The sequence below is a fragment of the Sebastes fasciatus genome, chromosome 5 (genome assembly GCF_043250625.1).
Source record: "Sebastes fasciatus isolate fSebFas1 chromosome 5, fSebFas1.pri, whole genome shotgun sequence".
NCBI lineage: Eukaryota > Metazoa > Chordata > Actinopteri > Perciformes > Sebastidae > Sebastes > Sebastes fasciatus.
Genome location: NC_133799.1, coordinates 10,558,694 through 10,575,816, shown reverse-complemented (window position 1 = coordinate 10,575,816; position 17,123 = coordinate 10,558,694). Strand labels below are relative to the sequence as shown.

General features: G+C 38.3%; 1 protein-coding gene across 1 annotated transcript in view; it reads left to right on the top strand.

Moving 5' to 3' along the window:
* The window catches only part of LOC141767562 (glypican-5-like), a 56,331-nt gene that overhangs the window by 17,751 nt on the left and 21,457 nt on the right, over positions 1–17,123 (top strand). Inside the window, exons 8-9 of the mRNA XM_074635000.1 lie at positions 10,282–10,402; positions 16,069–16,213. Of these exons, the coding sequence (XP_074491101.1) occupies positions 10,282–10,402; positions 16,069–16,213 (266 nt within the window). The remainder of the gene's footprint in view (positions 1–10,281; positions 10,403–16,068; positions 16,214–17,123) is intronic.

Below are 17,123 nucleotides of genomic sequence, written 5' to 3'. Positions count from 1 at the left end.
TTTTAAACATTAAAGCATGGAAACATGTTGTAGTAGACACCCAAAATACAAGTATGAACCTGAAAATTAGCATATGTATTCTTTAAGAAAAGTGGAGCAAGACTCCCTTTAAATATATTATTTAATTCAAAATGACCTAGGAATGAAATATTTCATTGTATATCAATAACACTCTTTACAGTAATACATTTTGTGATGTACACTAATGTATCTTTTACATTTAAGAAATGCAGATGATTACACCCTCGATAATGTCACAATTGTTCTAGTTTAATAGATAAATAAATAAACATCTAACAGTGTGGCTGGTGTGATGCCACAAAATAACAGTATAATATGTTTCAACAGACATCAGAATATATCACTGAATTGTGATTACCACAAAGAGAACAGTGAACAGTTTTCCTGAACGTCCCTCAACTATAATGACTTCTCTCTCTTCGTCTTGTAGTAAACTTTGCCTAAAGACAAAGAATTAAGGTACTTAAAAAAAAGGAATAAAATTGGACCCGTGAAGAGCAGTTAATCATATTTAGCCAGAACCCAGGTGCACAGAAGCGATATTATTGAGAAATGAGGTATAGGGATTAAATTGTTAATGACCTGCTATCGTCAAGTGAAAATGTGCATTAAAGAAGGGATTGTTTTTGTAATAAAGAAAATATGTAGTTAGATAACATAACAAGTGGCCTGATGTGCCAGAGCAGTTTCTAAAGAAAAGTAAGCACAATGGATAGAATGTCTTTTGTTTAAGTGCAATGTTGTGTTATACACAACGTCAGAAATCCTCAGACTGTCTTTATCTGCGATATGTGTTTTAGCGTTTTATTTAGAGGAACAAAAGAGATATAACTGTGTTGGAGTTTAGCCAGTCTGTGCCTCTCTGACCTCTTTACATCTTCTTCTCTCTTGCATCTATCCATCCACCCATTCATTCATTAATTCAGCCATCCATTCATCTCTCCATCCTTCTATTCAGACCTCCATTCATCTCCTCCGCCCTCTGACCCACTTCACTTACAAATGTCTGTGTTGGTGAGAGTGTGTGTAGCCTATGTGAGAAAAAGAGAGATAGGCGGCAAAACACACAGAGTGATGAGAAAGTGTGAGAGTGCATGATAAAGGAGAGAAGAGTAGATTATTAGCTTTCCTCTCTCGTACGGATATGAGCTGGCATGATGATGAAGATGGTTAGGCCCCTGTTTAGGTGAAAAAGGGTCCAGCATAAGAGTAGGCGTCAAGCAAAACAAGCAGGAGAAATGTGTACAAAATAAATGTTTACAATATTTAACAACTTTAAGGCAAAGTTTCAGAACTACCACTACTAGTGAGTAACCTTGAACGACTTTAACAATCTGGAGACCCATGAGTAAACACTGCTATCAGCTGCCAACCCAAACCGAAAGCCCTTGGCTGTATACATAAACTGAAGCGATGGCAGGAAACAACTGGCAGCAGACTGTCGTCCAGTCGCTCCTGGCCAGTCCACCATATCCACGAACAGATGGGACACTCACGTACACACTGAGCAGAGCGCAGAGCGAGATGACAGTGGGTCATTACGATATACACATTCATTTATTAAAATAACCATTCAAATTACACCATGTGGCAGGCACAATGCTTTTATTTTGTTAACTAAATCCCATACATAATCCTATACTGGTACACGCGATGCAAAGTCAATATGACATCAGTGAGCAGCAGTAGTCCATACAAGACAAATCCACACTCGTACAGTAAGCACATTATACAAAACATCACCTTCATCATCAGGGCTGCAACTAACGATTATTTTCATTGTCGAATGATCTGTCGATTATTTTCTTCATTAATCGATAAGTTGTTTGGGTAACACTTCATTTTACAGGTCCGCAAATTTCATGGTAATTAGGTGATAATTAGCAAGTAACCTATTTTAAATTTCTTTGGAATAACTGCCAAATTACCCCAATATTTACCTCAAAATGTATCAAAAATTACTTTATTATACACATTATTTAATAATTATATTGCGTTATTTCCCTATAGCTGGTAATTTATTTAATACATTTCCAGGAAAAGAATACAAAGTTAATTGATATGTTTTATTTCCATGTCTGCTGATAAATAGATAATAATTATCAAATAACTTCTTTTAAATTTCTTAAAAAACTCCCTGAATCATTACATTAGCTACCAGGTTACATTTGTGTAAACAATAAGTCACACAATGGTGAGATTTGTGCCTGATCAGAAGTTTCTTCTAGTAGTTTTGGTTTTCCACCTTCGATGAAGAGCAGCTGCTTCTCAAGACTAAGGGCCCTATATTAACGATTATATGCTATTTTAGCATATCATTATTAAATCATGTTTATAAGTAACTTTCGATCAATTTTGAGGTAAATATTGGGGTAATTTGGCAGTAATTCCAAAGAAATTTCAATTAGGTTATTTTCTAAGTATCACCTAATTACCATGAAATTTACGCATCTGTAAAATAAAATGTTACCATTGTTTGATCTAAAAAATGTCAGAAAATGTTGAAAAAATGTTGATCAGTGTTTCCCAAAGCCAAAGATGACGTCCTCAAATGTCTTTGTTTTGTCCACTACTCAAAGATATTCAGTTTACTGTCACAGAGGAGTAAAGAAACCATAAAATATTCACGTTTAAGACGCTGGAACCAGAGAATTTAAAAAAAAAATTCTTACATTTTTTTTTTTTTTTAAGAAAACAGATAAATCGATTATCAAAATAGTTGGCGATTAATTTACTAGTTGACAACTAATCGATTAATTATCGGAGCTCTAATCACCATCTTCACCATTGTTTGCTTTTCCATCATAATAGACACAATAGCTCTCAAAACAACAGTAAAAACTCAAAATATCTGTTCTACATAATATAAAAAGAAACGTAGATCATACAATGACATTTAAAGTGACAGCTGTACTGAGCGGCTTCCTATCCATCCGTTCTCTCTTAATGTCACAGCCCCCATCTGAAGCTGATTTACTGCAGCCGTTTCTCCCTCTATGAATGTTTCCGATTTAAATCAAGCAGGGGGTCAAATGGTGCAAATGAGTGTGTGACATGCAGTGGAGTGAACTCTTGATTGACTGGCCCCTAAACAAGATAGTATATAGAGGTATGACGCTATGAGAATGAATTGGTATTGCATAACTGTGCTGGTATATTCAATTACAGTTAAATGTTGTAAATATATGTGTTTTGCAGTTAAATTAACTAAACTGTAATCTTCATGTGGCCAGTTAGAGCTGTAATAGCGGATTTTCTCCATAAGAGGGAAGCATCTTATCACCATCATAAGGAATGAGCCATTGCTTCCACTTCTGAAGACCTGCCACACCCGTTGATTTGATATATTTCGTGTGTTTTTTAATGCATTGAAATCTGTTTTGCACCACCCATTGATGCTTTACAGTATCAGGGAAACGCTGTTAAAAGACAGAGAAAGAATTGGCCGGAGGGGGAAAAGAGGAATATGAAGGATAGAGAAAGTGAAACTAAATGCAATTTCCAAACCTATCCAAACCGCAGCATATCGCTTCCATGTCTTGTATAAGCGGTACAAGTTTAACCCTCAGGTGTCAGTATGTGTATGTGTGTGTGTGTGTGTGGGTAAATGACTCCACAGGAATGCAGCGATTGAGGTTGTGACTCTTATAATTACCCACCTCCCTCAGATCAGATCACTATCTCAGGTGATTTCATTTTCACTGTGTTTGTGTGAGTGTGCATGTGTGTGTGTGTGTGTGTGTGTTCCCATGCATGCCAAAGCCGCTTTAAACGTTACCGTTAACAACCCTGCAGTAACCGAGGGCAACAGCAGAGCAGCTTTGTCATTATGGTGCTGGTGATTTATGTCTGTCGTTCTCCAGATCTTATTAAGCGTCACTCTCCGTGTCGTCTGCTGCATGCACACTTTGTGCAATATTATCATCTCATCACACAGACAGAGAATCCAGACAATCTGTAATCTGGCCGATAGCTCATTCACAGCACCGACAGTTTCCAATACATTCAGCAGGACAGCAGGTATTGGACGTGAGAAAATGCTTTAGATGTGCAGATGCTGTTCATATCTTCCTCTCCACTTGAATATAAAGCACAATCCACAAGGTGTGATTTATTACTGAAATTATTTTCTGTAGCAAAGCATAGAGAAACTCTGATTACAACACACACAGAGGGATTTCATTCTCTACTCAGGTAGACATTACTCCTCTATATCTTTACATAACAAATAGTTGTTTGCTGCTTTATTAATGCTCTGAGTTTCAAATTGAGAACCTTTAACAATACTGAAAGGCAGTCAAGTTAAAACAAATAAAGCCACCATCTCTTCACCTCCAGCCTCAGTAAATCTGATGGCTGTTACGCATTAAATGAAAATGATATCTGTTCAGCATTCAACAGATGTTTTGTTGCCGCTGGCAGAGCGTTTTAAGAATGTCTCATCCTGCAAATAACAAATAGTTTATACAGCCAACTCTGGGTCTCTGTTCCCTTTTCAGCTCTTCACTCTGTAGATGTTAGACAGCCAATGGGTGAAACCACATGAATCCTTTCTTCTTCCTTCTATTGCACTAATCATTACAGAGCATAGCCCATTAATAATTGATCTTTCCATTACATATTGCATAGTCATAGTCATGTGGTCCCTCTGCATTTGCGGTGGAGATATCTGTGACCCTAATAAATATTGTTGCCCTGTCTGTCACTAATCCTGGAACTGCTAATCAATACCAGCTGAAGGCATTCCTCTTGGAGCACTCCACGTCGATCTGCTTTTAGTGTCAATTCTAGCCCCACCGTACTCGTTATTACCAGCCGCCGCAGCCTGTGGGTGGTATTGTTTTCACCTTGTGAGTCTGTCTGTGTGTCAGTCATCATGGCAATATGTGGTCTAGGAGACACCGACTGTAGCGGGAACTACCACAGAGGTGGTTTTGAGTACTTTGCGTGGTCTGTGGACATTTTATCACTGCAATAGTGTTGCAACCAAGCACCGCCCACCAGCCGGAGCACAGCCAATAGGAACGCTCTCTCTCTGAAATGACCTGTGATTGGCCAATGTCTCCTGTCACAGGCTAGATTTTTTAAAGCCTGAAAACAGAGCCAAGAGGAGGTGCAGAAGTCTAGTTTTCTCTCAGAACACTTGAATTACAATATGCTGAAAGGTTATTGTGGAATTTTTGCCCAATGATGCTAAAACATATACTGCCTACTCCCCACTTTAATGCAAATACAACAACATTTATACTGTACTCAATATCTAGAGATATATATTATAGTAATCTGCACATCTCCAATGTTACTGGTTTTAGTATTAAGGAGGTCACAAAATAACGTACATTTAAACATAAAACTTTTGTAAGGTGCAACAAAAGCCTGGCTTTCTGCACAGAAACAATTTCCCTGAGTTGTAGGAAAAGTATTGCTGAAGTCGTTTTCCCCTCAGTTCCTGATTATGGGGATGTAATCGACATGCTCCTGCTTCCACCTTTAGGTCCTTAGACTCCGTTTACCATTAAACTCTTGGATTAATTACTGGAGATAATTACAATACCCGCCACTGCGTTTTTCATGATTAGGTCGGTTGTTCCTCCTTTACTGTGAGACACAATAACCCTTGGTGATTACCACAAATGTCTCATTGGAAAATTGCCATCTTGTATGTATCTTTTAATGCCTGGAAGGAATGACTGCTTTATTGTTGATCTTGTGAATTATCTGCAAAGCCAAACATTTTTATACATCTTTGTAAGCCATACATGATAATGGCCTCATACCGGTCTGCAGCGCTTTAACTAATTATATTAATGCTTTTGTTCTGTATGTGTCTGTTAGTTTATTTGTCAGTGTAACTGTAAACAGGGTGTCGTGGCGAAAGAGCGAGTACGTTCAGCCGACCTTGTATAAATAAAGGTCAAATCAATAGCCTATCACTCTTGGCTTCATTGTTACCAATGAAGACACACATTTAATGAATATAAAGGAAAGCATGAATATGCCATAATATGTGTGAGGTGTTGCCAGTCTTGGGTGTGTAGCAGATTCATTGGATGTGTGGGGTTGATACTGATCCCTAAAATATTTGCTCGAGTCTGAGGAATCTTGGGATTTCCCCCCTAAGCCACAGTCTGTGGTTTTTAATTGAGGTTTTTTTTTTTTTATCCTCCCTCATCTTTCCTGTCATTTTTTCCTCCTCTTTCCATGAAAGAGGAAGGGGGTGTGTGAACCTTTCATCATGTGTTAATGCATTTACATGTAGCCCAATATCCTGTTCCCATTACGTAGGATACTTTTGGGGCATGTCGGTACATGTAGCATCACATCCTGTTTTTATCAAACATACAGTAAAACCAGAATTCCTTTTCTACAGGGATTAGCAGGGATGCACTGTGTGATCTTTTGCTGTTCACTGGTGCATCTTTTTAATCAATGCAAGCAGTTTCCATGGTGATAGTGTTTGAAATGTACTTTTTATTGTTTATGAAGCAATACAAAAGAAACCCATGAGATGTGGTTTGTCTCATAAGATTAGTGGTTTACCCAGACGTTCTGGATTTATAAGGCTTGCTCACTTTTTTGTGTGCAGTGTGGATAAGTTCCTCTGGAGCATGTTAAAATCAAAGGATGTGAGAAAATGTATAAATGGCCCACCCACTAGCAAATTAACTGCTCCAGCTTATATACAGATTGTTTGTTGCAGGACGAGTGATGCGCACACACGATAGTCTCATTGAGTAGAGAAACAAGGTGGATCTTCCCACGATCGGTTGCATCTAGGGCTGTCAAAGTTAACAATATAATAACGTGTTAATGCAAATTTGTTTTAACGCCACTAATTTCTTTAACACATTAACACAGTCGATCTTTTTTAGATTGACGCTGGCTCAGTTTTAAAGCTTGAGTGAAGATACTAGTATCATATGAAACTAGAAAACCTAAGGAATCCATTGGTACCAACCACCAAATAACACTCCATACTTCAACTTAAAAAAAACTAAATGTTGGCGAGGAAAAACTGTCATGGCCATTTTCAAAGGGGTCCCTTGACCTCTGACCTCAAGATATGTGAATGAAAATGGGTTCTATGGGTACCCACGAGTCTCCCCTTTACAGACATGCTCACTTTATGATAGTCACATGCAGTTTTGGGACAAGTCATAGTCAAGTCAACACACTGACAGCTTTTCTTGCCTGTTGGGCTTGAGTTTGCCATGTTATGATTTGAGCATATTTTTTATGCCATCACCACCTGTGAGGGTTTCTGGACGATATTTGTGTTGTTAATTGATTTCCAATAATAAATATATACATACATTTGTATAAAGCAGGCATATTTACGCACTCCCATGTTGATAAGAGTATTAAAAACTTGAAAAATCTTCCTTTAAGGTACATTTTGAACAGATTAAAAAAAATTGTGATTAATTTGTGATTAATTTGTGATTAATTTGTGATTAATCATGGACAATAATGCGATTAATCATAAATATTTTAATCAATTGACAGCCCTAGTTGCATCACAAATTAAATGAAAGAATGTAGTTACTGTAGAATATATAATACGACCTGATGACACACAGATCTGTCTAGCATTGCATATCTGTCGCTGAACTATAAATCAAAACCAGTCCAGGGACGTCTGTTCACCTCGTGTGTCAACCATAAATCCATCTTTAAAAAATGTAGAATATGCACACTGAAATGTAGTTCCCACTAATTTATATACACAGTCACACATACCTTCATTAATTGCTCTCTTCCTGTAGCCATTATCATTTACAATTCAGTTTTCCTCCAGTAAATCTTCTCTGCATTGCACAGCAGAAACACCATATCTGTAATAATGCATCTCATCATGAAACATAAGAGCAAAACTGGTGGTAATTATTTTTTTTCCCATACCCACTCTGACTATGTTGAAAGTGTCAGCAGTATCATGTTTTATATATTATATTTTATTTAGTTCCCTCTCTGTTGATTATATTTTTTATAGTTGTGTGCTGTATTCTTTTTCCCCGACTCCGTCATATTCTTTTTGCCTCCCTAATGACCCAATTTTCCCATGAGATCCTGCAGTCTCACCCTCTCTTGAATTAAACATGCAGCTCTTGATCTGTTGATGTTGTATGCGATTGGCTGCATATTTAATGTGAGCTTGCTCATAGCTGGGTTGGAAAACGTATCTCACAGAGACAGCTCATAAAGAGTTATATGAGACCAGTTATAATGGATTGCCAATTTCAGGCTCAAAGAAGCCAAAACACAAAAAGACCAAGCTGAGCTTGCTTTGTGAGTCAGGCCTGCAGGAAATGAACACTTTGATTTGAATAAGACTTTAACCAGAACGTGACCCTTTTATCAGAAAAAAAATATGCATGAAAACACAATCTGTGTGAGAATGAAACCATTTGAGGAAGTTAATTAGAGACTTCATGCATCAGGGTGAAGTTTCTGGTGGGATCTGAATCCAGACCAGCAGGGTTAGCGTGGCTCCAGAGGCTGGGGTCTTCACCACCACACCATCTCTTGGCATTAGTCAAGTTGACATCCACCATGCGTCTGCTCTCTGCTTCCCACAACCCTTTTCCCTTGTTGCCATAGCCAGAGTGTGTTTGTGTTTTCGAGGGTGTGGACTCAGCGGTTACTGAGTTGGTGGCTGATTATATTAGCTAGCAAAGCTGGTTTGGAACTTTGGGACTTGGGAAAAATATGACTCATGAAGTGTTGTTTCTTCTGTTTTTGCTTTTTGCTCACTTCATCTTTCTTTTGATCCACCCACCGCAACCCCCCCCCCCCCCCCCACCCATACTAAATGATGTGATATATCCCACTACAGCAAGAAACATCAATATGCGATATGATAAGGATGAATCTCAGTGATGATGTTCATTTGCCCCATTCAGGCCACTCTACCCAATTAAAGTGGTGGAATGTAATTAAATACATTTACTCAAAATTGTACTTAATAAATACTTATACTTTACTTGAGTATTTCCATTTTCTGTTACTTTATACTTCTACTCCACCATATCCCAGAGGAAAATATTGTACTTTTTACTCCACTACATTTATTTGATAGCTTAAGTTACTTTGAAGATTCAGATTCATAATAAAAAAAATGTAAATCAACTAATAAATTATGTATTATTATAGGTTAAGATAGCCAGCTGTAGGCCTATATAAAGTACATTAAATGAGCCAAACCTTTACCAGCTACAACATTGTGATGTACACATTAATGCATCATCAATTATAATCATTATATTATATATTATTCTGCATAAAGAGTACTTTTACTTTTTGTACTTAAAGTATATTTTGATGCTAATACTTTTGTACTTTTACATGAGTAAGATTTTGAATGCAGGACTTTTACTTGTAACAGAGTTTTAGTTTTAGTTTTACACAGTAGTTTTACTACTTTTACTTCAGTAAAATTGCCATTTAAATGAGTTCAGTATGAAGTTCTTACATGCATGCACAGTATTTGCAGAAAAGGTATCTGTTCAGAGTAGGTAGAGTGGAGGAAAACATCTAGAAAAAGCAGTGAAAAGAAATTACATTTTGTTTAAAAAGCCCATATCTTGTACATTAAAATATCTCTTATGCCAATTAGAGCCACCTTTAGGTAAAAACCTCTGCTCTTATGGAAGCAAAATTGACACACTGTGTAGAGGGTGCCGGGAGTCCAGTAGCAAAGATCAGATTACATTTACACGATTCACACTCCATAAAAACATACTGCCTTTGACATTAAAAGTCCGTAAAAGTCAAGAAGTATGAGCAGTCAAGTTAATTTTTTTAAATTAAAGAGACATTTTGTTCATGGAGTTGAATGAATCATTTACAACATGTTCTTAATAAATTCTCTTCAACAAGTCGATTAAGATTTAGATCAGTTTACCACAATGAACTCATGTCACCTTAACTGAACGTCTCAAGTGACTCCTCTGCTTGAATAAAAGTCTGTTTTTCTTTGTTTCATTTGCCAGGAGTTTAATTTTACAATGTGTGTGTGTGTGCATGTGTGTGTGTGTGTGTGTGTCCCTGCACATGAAGTGAATCACTACACCCTGACTGAACACACTAGTATAGTGACTGTGGGAAAACTGGGGCAGGAGAGCAACACACACACACACACACACACACACACACACACACACACACACACACACACACACACACACACACACACACACACACACTCGGAACTAGGACAGAAAGTACTTGATGTCTCTCTCTTGTTCTGTCTTCCTGTAGCTATGCAGGTCGTGTGGTTGGCACCAGTTTAAAAGCCCAGAAGGAAAACCCAGAGATGACCGTCCGTAATACAGATCCCGTCCTGAAGGGGGCGAAACAAAGGCTGGAGCAGCTAACACAGGTACACACACTAAAAATAAGACACACCACTCTCACTATGTTGTCTTCTCAACAAACCTAGAAATGATTTTACTTGCTTTCAGTGAGAGAAGCCATTCTAAAGTCTGTGTTCACAGGTAATATTTAGCTTTTTGCAATGCTAATGGCAAGATAGCAATATTGATTGGCCAGTCCATTTTTCATCAACACTTTGATCCAGAGCAAGCCATCTTGATATAACATTGATACTAGGGCTGTCAAAGTTAACGCGATAATAATACAATATAGCAGTTCTTTACCTGTGATGTTTGTGGGTTTTAATTGAAAGGAATGATCTTCTCGTGTTGCCACTGTGCACACAGGCCTACTTGTCTCAATAACCCAGTTTTGTCTTGACTTATAGTTGATATATTGTCTTATAATGATGACTTTCATATTCTGTTGTCACTGTCCATTGACCGTGGCTTCTGAATTAAAGTTGCTGTGGCATATTGTGAAGGGAGAGGAGGGCCTCCAAAATGTCCGTTGCCCCGGGGCCTCAAGTAATATTAAGGCGCCTCTGCTCCGAGAGGATGACTCCCATTGTTTGTGGGGACCCTCTGATCTTTCTTCTAGCACCACCATCAGACAAAAATGTCCTCTTATACTCAGAAAATCTCATGGGCAGATGAAATATGCCCCCCAGACATTTTCCATTTTAGAAATATGAGCTTTCTTTCTTTCTTGCAGCGTCATCATCAGGCCAAATATGTCAATTTTGCATCAGCATGAACTTTGTAACATATGTCATATGTCATGTCATGACATATTTTTGCATTGGACTGGGGTATTACTGTATCCCACAGTGCAGACTCTGTTTTAAAAACTGTATTTTGGAGAACCTTATTGTTTATGTAAGCAAGAGGATCTGTGGCTGATTTCATAACTCTTCCATAGAGCATTAATGTCTTTTATAGTCACATTGGCCATGACACCATGACATATGAAGGTTGTTAGTATTCTGCAGGAATGTGTCTTCCTGCCCTTATAAGACTGATTTATTCACATTCATACTTAAATAATGGTGCTATTGTTAGTTTGATCTTTGGCTGTCATTATTATTATAGTGAAATATTATGTTCCCCCTGATGGTGTTTGTCTGTGATAGGTGTGATAGTGTTAAAACTAGCTGCAGGGCTCTGGGATATGTGTGTGTGTGTTTGTGTGTTTGTGATGTGTCCTCGTCTTCATCTGCCTCTCAATCATTCGTTATCACCTCATGTGTGAACCGCCGCTTAGTCCAATGAATTTAAATGCCAGCACTCTGAACAGATGTAGATAATAACATGCAATAATAAATGAATGAATTCAACAATTAAATAGGACTCATGCAGCACTTCCAAAGCGCTGAACAGCATGCTAATACGGTGATATGATTTGCATGAATGATTCATAAAATCATGTGAATATGATTCCTTTAAAATGATGCATCAAGGTTATCCACAATGATGATTCATTATTTGAGTTAAGGACCATGTGGCTGTTTTCGGGGTCCTTTTGAGACAGTCGGACAGGCTGATAGACAGACAAACAGGAAGGCAGACAAGTAAACAACCAAGCGGCAGCGCCGAAGTGCCAAAAACTGCAGTTCCTCAAATAGCCACTTGAGGCTGGCTCCAAAAGCGAGTGAATCCCAATAGGCTCTCCTGTGGTGAAATGCCCAAATTTACAGCAGAAATAAATAGAGGCTGAATCATCTCTGCCAAGATGGCAATGGCCGGAGCCACCCACATTGAGCTTCGCAGCTGCTCTTCAGAAACATATGAGTCACGCCGCAGAGACCACGTCCATATTTTATACAGTCTACGGTAAACACTGATGGACATACTGAGGGAAAGGCCAAACAAATGCACAAAGAAGTCAACAGAGAAACGTTTGGTATGTCAGCCATTAAAGGATAAGGCTGGAAATATTCTGTATTTGTGTTATTGTCAACAAATTACATGATTAGACCAAAGATCTGGATGTATTCCCAAGCAGTCTTATGTTACGGGTCATGAATATATACTTTATTTTTTTTTAAGGCTTTATAATTTCCTAAAACAAACAGGTCAAACTGGAATAAATTCTGCTTTTGTTGGGGACTATTTTCAGCGGCATATGTGGTGCACTAGAAAGAATTTAAGGCAGCAGTTTTTTATTTATTTTTGGCGCTCTATGGCACAGAGGATTAACCTTAGGATACACAAGCAGAAACATTTATTTATTGTTGGTTTTGTTCCTTTAATGTGATTTGTTAATTAAGTAAACTACAGAATATCCCCACACTTAAGCTTTCCTTTTAAGTAATATTCATTTTAGCCATGACATTGATGAATACAGGGATTTCAGTGTATGCTTGTAAGTTTAAGAAACCAATTTAAAATGAATTAGGGATACCAGTGACATGTTTTGATGTAGGAGTTATGTAAGGTCAAGAGTGGAAATTGTAGTATGTCAAGAAAACCTGATAAATTCTGTAAACCTAGGTGTTGTTTTTGGTATATTCATGGGAATATCCTGAGATGGGACATGCTATGGTTTATTTTTCTCTTTTTGCTTGTTGAAGCTCTTTCTGTGCTCTGTCTAATTTTGGTGGTGAGTCCATTAATCATGTTGCATTTACATGGAGGAAACGCCAAGTCAGCATCCCCCGCTGCCATATACACAAACACACACCACACATGCACCATTGCAATCACTTGTGTATGAGATTTGCCTTCTCAGGCCCATTAATTCTATGTAGGCCGTACACGTCCTGTTATTCTTTGATTTAAAGACCATTGAAGCTGCTGTGAAGCTTTCGAACATGCACACAAACACTCACTCAGACGCACTATGAGGATAGGAAAAGTTAGATCAATGCTTTTGGACTTGTAATGTATGCTTGCTGAATTGATGATGGTAATGCTAACAGGCCACAGCATGAACCAAAGGGAAAAGTCAGATATAACACAGCTCATGTGCATTGCAAACCACTTTCAGTTCCAGAGGGTGTGCAGCCTTTCCATCTTTTTGATAAATAGAGAGAATGCAAGTCTGTGCACTCAAACAAGTCCTGTGTGTAAAGTGCTGTACACACTGTGGGCTGTTATTGCCTTTGAACAAGTTCAGAGCCACCTTTGGAAATCCAGTTGCCTAGACTGTGCTTCTTTCACGCCGGCTGCCCCGGTGCTTTTTCTGTGGGGGAAGCCATTTATCTGAGGCGCGCACATTAATGCACGCCATTTAATAACAACTATTCATGCCTGTCATGCGTGCTATTGACACACTCACATAGCTAGGATTAGAGGCGGAACAAAATACGAAACAAGACAAAAGAAGCATTCTTGGAATTTTAATTATTTCATCTGCCGCGTTTTGGATGTCTGTCTTTCAGTGTGACTGTCTCTTCTTATCTTTCACTGTCCCAATTATGTATTATGTGTTAATTAGACCTGTGCAGCAGTGGGATGTGTTTCACATGGGCTTTGCCCTCTAATGGGATTCTATTAGTGCAGCCAGTCGCCTATCCTTGCAATTAAAATGTGTATGTACATACTCAGCCAACCAGAATGAGCCTCATGTGAGGGCTGTCCCTGCATAGGAAAAGGACAGAGGTCTCACCACTCCTCAAGTGACAGCAGAATACATGAAGTAGGGGGTTTGGCGCTTCTTGGTGACCAGTATAAAGCAGCAGTTGCTACAGTGTTTTATAGAGGGTTCATCCTAATTGGCTGCACACATTATTTTGTCAGCTACACCTGTGTACATACAACATTTTGTGACCGTTTTATAAAAATAACTTTTTTTAAATCCATATTTGCTCCAATTTTACCCACTGCTGTTTTAAGTGGGAAAGGCACTGCCCACCAATCATCATCTTTGTTTACTGTTAGAAAATATTTTGACCAAATAATGGTACCTTACCAATTAAAGTGTTGTTTGTGGGATAGCTGGAATGAGAAGTAATATTATAATTGCCATTCCATCCCTCGTTATTTTTTAATTAATGTCATCCTGTCTATTTTTGTATGTTTGTAAGACTAAGATAAGACCAAAAGACTCCACCTTATCCACTAACTGTAAGTTGTTTTCCTGTCATTAATTAGATAGGACAGACCACTGTGGAGCTGCACCCCTTGAATTATTTGACTTATATGTTTAATGGTTTCACCGGAGCCACATGACTAAGAAAAAACAGCCCTGCTGGAAACATTGCTGTAATGTGTGTTTGTCCTCCCTCAGCCCTCATCTGCAGTCCGATGACATGATGGTGAATCACTGCACTAGTCTAGTCTGTCTCCATGTCCCTTTGGACATGCTGTCATATAATAACCTTGGTTCCCCTTCTTTCCACGTGCTACCCCACACCGGCTGTACAGTGGAGGCAAGATGTCCCTCCTTATGTATCCAACTTAGAAAAAACAGAGGTCGACAATATCAACAATTTCTATTTCAAAACTAAATATCATGCACATATAATAAAAGCCGTTTATATCTCTGTTTGTTAAAGAGGAGCTATTATGCTTATTTTCAGGTGCGTACTTGTATTTTGTTTTTCTACTAGAACGTGTTTACATGCTTTAATGTTAACTTTACTTTCCTCATACCGGCTGTGCTGCAGCACCTCTTGGCAGCTCTAAGTAACTTAGGCAAACTCCTCTTACCCTGCATGACAATAAAGTTCTAAAGAGAAAAATGTAATTATAAAATCCAAAACAGTTGTCTCTCAGGTTGGCCTCTGTAGTATTTAAGACATATTTCAGTGTGAGGTAACATAAATCATTACAATAGATGTTGCAATCTTGGTGGCATCATGCAGCTTATAGAAACGTTATCTAAAATAAAATAGAATGAAATGTCAGTACCATGTATCTTTTTCCTTTATAAAACGGGTTGCCGTTTGCCTTATCTCTGCCCTCGGCTAGAATTTATATATTACCTACCTTGACTCTCTGCAATACACATTCATCATACTGTGAACCAATTATATGTTCCTGTATGTGTGTGGAGGCCAAATAACTCCCATTTTATCGTTTTATAGTGTCTTACTTGGACAACAAGTTTGTCCTTTTATGAGTTAATCCGTTTCTAAACCCAAATATTTAATTTAAAAACTGAGTGGATCTTGTTTTCAATCCCAATCAATATTTGAGCTTTAGGAGACATGTGGTTTTCCATCCGTCATCGCAATTATGTAACATGCCACAGCATCCACGCTGGGACTTAACTGAGCAGTAGAGAACATAGATTCATGCAGAGACAGCATGACCTCAATTACCCTTTAGTCTGCTCTCTGACCCGTCTGTGTATGGTTTGTATACCTTGCTGTAGGCCTATAAGGCAAGAATACTTAATTATACTTTTCTTCAGTAGATCTTGATCAAAAGATTCAAGTACAAGTAGGCCTATAAGCCAAGTATACTTAGACTTTCTGTATACTTGTCAGTATGAGCCAAGTATACTTATGTATACTTTTGATATGTATATCCCTGATAAGTACATACAAATTAAACTGAAATTATACTCTCTTATTTTAAGTTTAAAAGAAGTATTCTAATAGCCCAATTGAATAAACCTCTTTTTGGTAAAGGTGACCTGATTATGGTGCTAAATGAGAAGTCAGACCATCTATAGCTATGTGTAATGTTAATGGACATTTTGCATATGTGTGTGTGTTTTATTTAGGAGCTGTTAGTGGACCTCGGCTGGGTGAGCAAAACCAGAGGAAAGGTGGTGGAGGAAGAGGAGGGAGGGAGCGCACAGACAGAGAGAGGCAGCGGAGACGACTGTGATGATGAAGATGGCTGTGAAGCGTCTGGTGTGGAGAACGGTGAGTCATACATACACACAGACACACACAAACACACACACATGCAAAAATAGAGGAAAAAACATTAGCAAATATACACCCACACATACAGTATAAACACGTGAATTGATGCACACTTGCAAGCTTGTCTTTTGCTTGTGCAAAGGAAAGGGATTCTGTTTTATACATAAAACATCAGCATATACAGTATATACACACACACACACACACACACACACTGTTCATTGGCATGGTGGAGGTTTCAAAATGCTGCAGCCTCTACACATCTTGTGCCAGTGGGGAAATGCCCTGAGGATAGTACTGAGAGATGGAATCAACTGTCCTCTCTCTCTCTCTCTCTCTCTCTCTCTCTCTCTCTCTCTCTCTCTCTCTCTCTCTCTCTCTCTCTCTCTCTCTCTCTCAATTCAATTCAATTTAATTCAATTCAATATGCTTTATTGGCATGACTGTTAGGTGAACAACATTGCCAAAGCGTCAATTCTCTCCCTCTCTCTCTCTCTCTTGTTTCCTCTCTCTCTTTTTCCATCTCTCTCTCTTTCTGCTGGTCTCAGCAGTTTATTTCCTCCTCAGTCGGGATAAAGGATGCACCGACAACCACGTCATCTCAAAAACAGAAATGGAAAAAATAAACCGTAATTATTCATTTATCTCTTGACTTGTTCACCGGGCTCGTGCTTATGCATAATACATGGGTGTAACAGGGAGATCTGGGGACCCATAGGAGCCTTGAGGCAATCCCACAGAGTGGATGTAGTTCACATTTGCTGTACAATTTAAATTGTTGATGAGAAAATGTTGCTTTATATTGAGGTTTATTGACCAAATGTAATGATTTCTGTTCGTGACCTGAAAAACATTTTAGTGTCCAGTGTTTCCCCTGAATATCATCTTCTTACTATAAGGTAACGGA